Source organism: Medicago sativa, chromosome 2 (genome assembly GCF_051527215.1).
Source record: "Medicago sativa cultivar Bolivia chromosome 2, Bolivia_mono, whole genome shotgun sequence".
Taxonomy (NCBI): domain Eukaryota; kingdom Viridiplantae; phylum Streptophyta; class Magnoliopsida; order Fabales; family Fabaceae; genus Medicago; species Medicago sativa.
The window spans coordinates 10,419,852-10,427,874 of record NC_140750.1 but is presented as its reverse complement, the minus strand read 5'-3'; the positions used below and the strand labels follow the sequence as shown (position 1 = coordinate 10,427,874).

The window sequence follows — 8,023 nt, the reverse complement described above, 5'->3', positions numbered from 1 at the left end:
TATCATAACTATTGGAAGTATCCAGTAGTCTATTTGAGGTACAAGTGTCTAAATACAAGGGTTGTCACTGAAATCACATAAAACATTTCTACGGTGCAAATGCATTTAGTCATTTTTATTTGTATATGTGTAAGACAGTGATTTTGATCCTAATTTTGTATGCTTCACCTAAATTTCAAACTTTATTTGGCCATTATGTCCATTCAATCAACCTTTTCCTTGTTGTATCTCTAGAAAAAATTGTCAAACTATGGAATGAGTCGAATGATATGTGGTGTATGTTTGGTTTTGTAGTGATGAAAATTGATTTTGAAAGAATTAAGTCTAATTAAAAGTGAGTTGAAAGGAAAGTAATTTATGTTTAGATACATCCGTCTAAGAATATTAAGATAAAAGTGAGTTGAATTATAAGTTTGTGTAAAAATCAACTTTTGAATCAAAAACTACAAATCCTAGTTTCAAACATAAATAATTCTTAAGGTAAAATCAATTCTATTCAATAGCAGTCAAATATGTTAGAATCAATTTTACGCTTCCATAATCAATTTTAACCCTTTAAAAAATGAAATCAAACATACACGTATCAGTCCGGGGCTACATTATTTATGGACCGTCCCCTGCTTGTCTCTTCCCTTAAAACAAATAATGAGATTTGGAATCAACCCATTCAATTTCTTTAGCTATTTTCATATGTTATATAATAATAATAATAATAATAATGACATAATATTGTGGACCATGGTTTGTCCATTTTTTGACAATATTAAATTATTTTCTGTCCATTTAATGACAGATTTATTGTTTGTTTGCTTAAATTCGTATAATAGTTGTAACAAAATAAAAGTTACTATTTCTAAATAGATTAGATAGATGTAAAAAGTAATTTTATGTTCAAGTGCATTTATTTGGTCCGTAGTTACTTGCTTTGAAGTAAAAGTATGTTTAAATATAGTACTCAAATATGAAAACCGAAAACAAACATATTCTGAAGAGTGGGAATTGACGGATTAAATAAGTGATCAATGGAAGGACATTTGATCAAATGGGCTGGGTTAATTTTGAGAATGCTTCAACATGTTACTGATCCTATTAGATGAAAAAGTTTGATAGAAAATATAAATCTGACTTAATAGCTATAGTGAAAGAGTTAAGGAGTTAAGTGATAAAAAGATCGATGGTTCAATCTCCACTTCCATTATCATACTATACTAACATGTTTTGAAAAAATGAAAAGGTTTGATGATCAATGAATGTAATGCTCCACGTGAAACTATGTCACATGCTCTGATCATTAATATTAGTATCTAGTCATACAAAGTTATAAAGTTGAATGCTCCACGTGGGATATTTTATGCTTCTGTTGTGAAAGTTTGGTACGATGTTTGGAAAGGTCGTTTTATGAGTGATTTAAGGGGGTCCTTCGGTGTACTCTTCGAAATTGGAGGCCTATGTAGGTTTACAAAAGATCATTCAACATTTAAAAAATGGAAGAAATTCTACTCGCCAGCAAAAAGCTATTAGTGGCCTTATAAATAACACTGGGGGACCTGTCGTTGGTGATCTCAATGGTTCTCTTATCAATTTAATTTTTAATGTCTCTATGAATTGTAAGTGAGGATCGAGTAATATATGTAGCTCACTTCAAACTTCAAATTGTTGCTCTTTTAAGTGTGACTATTGTTTCTCTCTAGAACCATGTTCAATCAGTACTAAGTGATGTCGGGCCTGAAGCTCGATCTAGAACCATGTTCAATGGGTCTAATTACGACACCATTGTTCATGCATCTGCACTTTCATATATGAAGTTGAGGTGGTGTCAAGTGAAGCTGTGTTACCTAGCACAACATGTAGGTCAAACCCAATATAGTTCCTAGCATATATTTGTAAATATTTACCTAGTAAAAAGTGATTATGTGTATGTAAGTTGAAATGTATTAAGTCCAATAAAAGGACTCGTTATCATTTGGTAATTTGTAGTTGGATTATCTGGTATGAAGTAACTCAAGATTGAAGGTGAACAAGCATAGAAGTTGATAGAATGTAAACTTGTTATTGATCAATGTATGTATATAAGCTCTATTTATAGAGATGGTGAGGGTGTATGCTAAACCACTCTAACCCTAGATTACAGCTGTAAGAAAAACACCTGAAAAGTAGTTTAACCGTCTACCTAACTATGCTTATGTGGCTAACTAACTGTGCTGATGTGGCAGTCTGTCACAATGTGGTTACAACCGTTATTCTGGTTTCTTGTATAGCAAGCAAGATGAATTGCAGAGACTTCTGCTTCTTGCTTATTTTCCAATTTGTCAATCTGCAATATCTAGAAATTTAGAAATTAGTGTATATTTTCTAACTGACCTCTGATGTATTATTTGAGCGTTTAGGTTGTATTTGGAAGATGATTTTGGCTAAGTCAAAGGTGGAAGACGTTTAGGTGGAGTTTGTTGTCCATTAAATTAATAATTATGTGTACATTTGGGTTGGAGTATCCTTATATTCTCTATGGTATAGTATATATTTTTTGAAAGACTAAATAAACAAAAAAAAACCATTAATATGGAATCTTATCTAGAGAAGAATATAGAGTGATCATTTGGATTGAGAATATGATGACTTTGTGATTGGGGTATGCTTCAGTTGTAGGCTAAGAAGAATCTATTGAAGTGCTCGTTATTATTCATACACAATTTCATAGCAAGACAATAGAGGCAACAAAACAGACGGGAGATAGACGGGGAGTACAATATTCAACAGCAAGTCAAGTGCGTACACGAATTCAAGTGAGCAAGAACAATTTTTCCAATACATATTTTCTCGTTTCGAAACTTGCACTCTCCGTGCGATCGTGGGAGCGAACACATCAAGTGTAACCCTCAGAGACTACACTTTTGATAGGGAAGGAACAGGAGTGGAAATCAAGGTTCTCGGTAGTACTACGTACCAATGAATCAGGCATCGGACCAATTGATGTTAAGACACTGGGGTAAAGCTTTAGACGTGATTTCAGATCAGCAACCGCGTAACTATATCATGACCTATGGAGTTCCGTGTGATAGAATGGGTGCTTTAGGCATGCTCATTACAGATCCACAGTCTATGTTTGTGATACATTTGTATGGTACTAGAGAGTTTCTGTTTTTGTCGTTAAGGCTTGGTATGATGTTGGGGAAGGACGTTATATGAGTGATTTAAAGGGTCCTTCAATGTACTCTTCAACTTTGGAGGCCTGTTTAGATTTAGAAAAGGCCTTTGATGTTAAAGTTGCAAATTCTACTAGCCAGCAAACAACTACTATTACTGGACTTAATTATATTCAATGGTTCTATCATCAAATTTATTGTTAATGTCTTTTAAGAATTGTAAGTGAAGAGTTACATGTAAAGTGGTTTTCAGTTAGTGTTTGTTTGCATATGGTGTTAGAAGTAAGGTTATATTAAATGCTTATGTTTAGTGTATGGTACTCTATTAGTTTTCTAAAATGGTACTCTATTCTTAAGAGACAAATAAAGTTACATTTTCTCATATTTTTGACGTAATTCAAACCACTTTTTTTATAAGTTTATATGAAACAATTAACTAAGAGATGATTTTGATGTGTCGTTAGATTAGATCTTGTCTAACTGCTCCTCATTTTCCTACCTACGCTATTGACTTCTTTGCTCTCTGAAAGGGACTCTCATCAACCTTTGCTTCACAACTATGCTTGCATGAGCATGACGGTACCACACAGTGCATGTACAAATTTATTAAAACTTAGACACTAATTATATAAAGTTTATGTCGTTTTAAAAAAGTTTGAATGGAATCTTTATTACTCTTTTTGGGATGTATTAATAATAAATAACAATAGTTGATCTTTTTTTGAAACTGTAACAATAATTGAAATCTAAGTTTTTTTTTTTTTTTTGAAATCTAAGTTATTAAACTATAGTACCATTCTATAAGCTAAAATTTGATCTCTCATATCATATAAGAAAAATTTAAATCAACATCAGCCTATGCAATGATTGTTACAAAGTCAAATATGACTACAAATTAATCACGGGATGAAAAACTCATAACGAAATATGTATTAATATATATGTAAAGTTTTATAATCATGTTGTTACTTATTATTATTATTATAAAAAAAATGGACTTTTGTTGTCAACTCTCATTGGTGGTAGTTGGTATTTTTTTTTCTTCCTCTTGTGTCACAATAGAAGCTCAACAACATGGCAACATTGTCAACTCTTTTGACTCTATCTATCTCCCATAGTGGAGTAGTTAGAATCTAATTTTGTCTCAATATTTTTTTCATTAATATATTGACTCATTTCAGCTATGTATAAGATGTGCCACAACAAATTATGGTGCTAAACCAAATCATAAATTTCTCATGCAATTAGAAATATTGAGTACTAATCATATTTCTTCCACAATAAATACTTCGCTTGTCTTAATTTCTCTAGCAAGATGTTTAGTGTGATTAGAAGAAAACTTAGGTACATGTATTCAAGAATACTATTTCTACTATGGAAGCGTCCAAGGTCTAAAGTTGTTATCAAAAGGTTTAGAAAATTGAATTGTAACAACAAAAAAACCAAATCATCAAAAAACAACTCAAATTGTACTCATAATTTAGTGGAGTGTGATTCAAGAAAGCCAATAAGGATTGCTACATTCAATGTTGCTATGTTTTCATTAGCACCAGCTATTTCAGAACATGATGATTATGTTATGTATCATCAAAAGAAGAAAAATTCTAGTTCTTCAACAAGTGCTGAATTTCCAAAGAGTATATTAAAACAATCACCATTGCATTCTTCTATGAATCATTCAAACTCAGATACCAACATTATGCCAAGATCAAATTTGAAGCAGGTTTCAATTAATCTACCTGATAATGAAATTTCATTGGCAAATAGTAAAATTCTTGGTTCAATAGAAGATATTGGAAGTGTTTCTTCTAGAAGGAATCAAGTACCAGCAAGATCTCCTGTTTGTTTTCCTTTCCTTATGAATATGAATATGAATTACTGTGAAGAGGTGAATGAGAAATTCAGTAGTAGCAGAAGCATTTTGGAAGTTCTTAGAGAGATTGATGCTGATGTGGTGGCACTGCAAGATGTGAAGGCAGAGGAAGAGAAGTGTATGAGGCCTCTTTCTGATTTGGCTGCTGCTTTAGGGATGAAATATGTTTTTGCTGAGAGTTGGGCTCCTGAATATGGAAATGCTATCTTATCTAAATGGCCTATTAAGAAATGGAAAGTTCAGAAGATTGCAGATGATGATGATTTCAGGTTTGATTTTCTTAATTCCCTTATTTGATTGTTCAGAAGATTGATGTCTTATTTTGCTTGTCTGTTTAAGGTAAAAATATGGACATATTAGACAAACCCTATTAAGAAAACCATTAATTATACTAGTAATGGTGAAGGTGTAACCAAAGGAGTTCGAATTCCATGTAGTAATCACGTGACGCAGTTCTTGATCTTGGTAGTCCGGTCTCAATTTAACTGTGTAGGTTATTTAAAGATGATTTGGCGAAGGTGTAATTTAAGTCGATTGATCTCAAATTGATAGCCGAAATCAATTAATTAATTAATGCGATGCAAATGACTATTTTACAACCGACTTTGAGGGGATTTGAGTTTTGTGCTTCGAGCTAGAAGGAAAAGCTAGTTAATGTGATAGGTCATTTGATTGCAAATGTTTGTGATGTAGGAATGTTTTGAAGGCAACAATTGATGTGCCATGGGCAGGGGAAATAAATTTGCACTCAACTCAACTAGATCATTTAGATGAGAATTGGAGAATGAAGCAAGTAAATGCAATAATCCGTTCCAATGACCCTCCTCACATCTTGGCAGGAGGTCTCAATTCTCTATATAGAGCAGATTATTCATCACAGAGATGGACAGACATTGTCAATGTAATTAATTAATTGATATTCTCACAGCTATTTTCACATTAATTTCACTTCATTTTTCACTGCTATATGGCCTCTCACATCTTAGAAAATTTGTTTTTTTTTTTTTTTTTTTTTTTTTTTTTGTGATAGTATTATGAGAAACTTGGAAAGCCAAGGCCAATGACAGAAGTGATGAACTTCATGAAATCAAAAGACTATGATGATGCAAAGGATTATGCAGGAGAATGTGAACCTATTGTCATCATTGCCAAAGGCCAAAGTATATATCTTACTACTCAATTGCTTCTCTGCTTACTGAATTTAACTTATGATCAAGCAATGTAGACACATTTTCAAGCCTAAAGATTATATATATTAGTTCACATTTCAAATTTTTTTTTTAAATAAGTTCAAATTTCAAACTTTAATGTAAATTGTTGAATATAGATGTGCAGGGGACATGCAAGTATGGAACAAGGGTGGATTATATTTTGGGTTCATCAAAATCACCATACAAATTTGTTCCAGGGTCATACTCAGTAATTTCTTCTAAAGGAACTTCTGATCACCACATAGTGAAGGTAGATATAATGAAAGTAAATACCTCAACTCAGAATAATGTAATCAAACAATGCAAGAAGCTGAAGAGGAAGGTTGTGAGAAGAACACCACCTTGTTCTACAGCAGGTGTTTGGGAATTAACCCCACCTCCTAATCTTCTTGTTCCATAGAATTATTATTATTTTTTTTATATAGATTTTATATATAGAAATCAATATGGTATATTTTGATATAGGTAATAATGAAGTGTAACAATTCCTTGTCTAGTGATGCACCCGTGATTGAAGCTAATTCAAAAATTGTTGTGGTGCTTTCAAATCACATATATCAATATTGTAATTCAATTCTTCTTCTATTTTCATGTACCTTGCTGGATGGTTCAAAGAGTTAGAATTCAGTTCATGTTATGTTATGATTCCGTTTATTTATTTATTTATTTATTTATTTATTTTTATAGATTGTGTTTCATTTTTTTCCATACCTTTTTTAACTAAGCAGACAATTGAAAAAAAAAACATTAATTCTCAGCACATGAAGAAAATGTGGAAGAAACAAAGCACAAACCCTAACTTGGCGCACAAGCTACATTTACATTTGTCTATAATTTCACTTGTATTTTACATTACATTTAGTTAGTTAGATAGTTATGATGAGCTGGCACTTGCATAGTGTATATATAGATTCCTCATGTACTTTCAGAACCTAATGAATCAATATACACTTTCTCTCTAATTGGAGATTTTCTTTCTCTCTCATGGTAGTTATTTTAGCTTTGATGGTATCAGAGCAAGTTCAAGCTTGCTCTGCTTCCGCCATTGAAATACCTTGAATTTTCTTCTTCAATTTCGTGTTTCTTGTGATTGAATCACGAATTCTTCCTCTTTAAGCTTCGTGTTTCTTGTGATTGAATCACGAATTTCTCTTTTTCTTCTTGATTTCGTTATCTTTGTATACGAATCATTTTCTCTATTTCTTCATTCTTGTTCATATTGAATCTATTTCTTTTCTTGCTGATTCAAGTTTCAATTCTCAATCATGGTGAGAAACAACAATAATAATCAAGATCAAGGTCTGGATCCTTATTTTGTTCATCCTTCAGAGAATTCTACAACTGTGAGTGTTACACCGCAGTTAAATGGCGACAATTATCACTCTTGGTCCATGAAGATGAGAAGAGCATTGGCTATGAAGAACAAATACAGATTTGTTGATGGTTCTATACCAATTCCTGGTGAAGATGATCTAAATCGGTTAGCTTGGGAGAGATGCAACAATTTAGTTCACACTTGGATTATCAATTCTATTGCACCTTCAATTGCTCAAAGTGTTGTTTTTATAGAAAATGCTATAGATATGTGGAACGATCTCAAAGACAGATTCATGAGAGGAGATCGTATTAGAGTTGCTCAATTGTATCAGGAGATTTCTAATCTGAAGCAAGGTAATCACAAAATCACTGAATACTTCACTGAATTGAGAGGTTTATGGGAGGAGTTAGATCAATATAGACCTATGCCTCATTGCACTTGTCCTATGCCTTGTACCTGTCTTGCTATGAGAAATGCA

At 32.3% G+C, this 8,023-nt stretch overlaps 1 protein-coding gene across 1 annotated transcript; it reads left to right on the top strand.

Moving 5' to 3' along the window:
- Positions 1-4,360: 4,360 nt before the first annotated feature.
- LOC146944411 (uncharacterized) lies at positions 4,361-6,906 on the top strand. The gene is made up of 4 exons (XM_085742789.1): positions 4,361-5,285; positions 5,710-5,917; positions 6,047-6,176; positions 6,344-6,906. The coding sequence occupies exons 1-4, from the start codon at positions 4,459-4,461 to the stop codon at positions 6,625-6,627; spliced, it is 1,449 nt and encodes a 482-aa protein (XP_085598915.1). The 5' UTR covers positions 4,361-4,458; the 3' UTR covers positions 6,628-6,906.
- Positions 6,907-8,023: the final 1,117 nt, after the last annotated feature.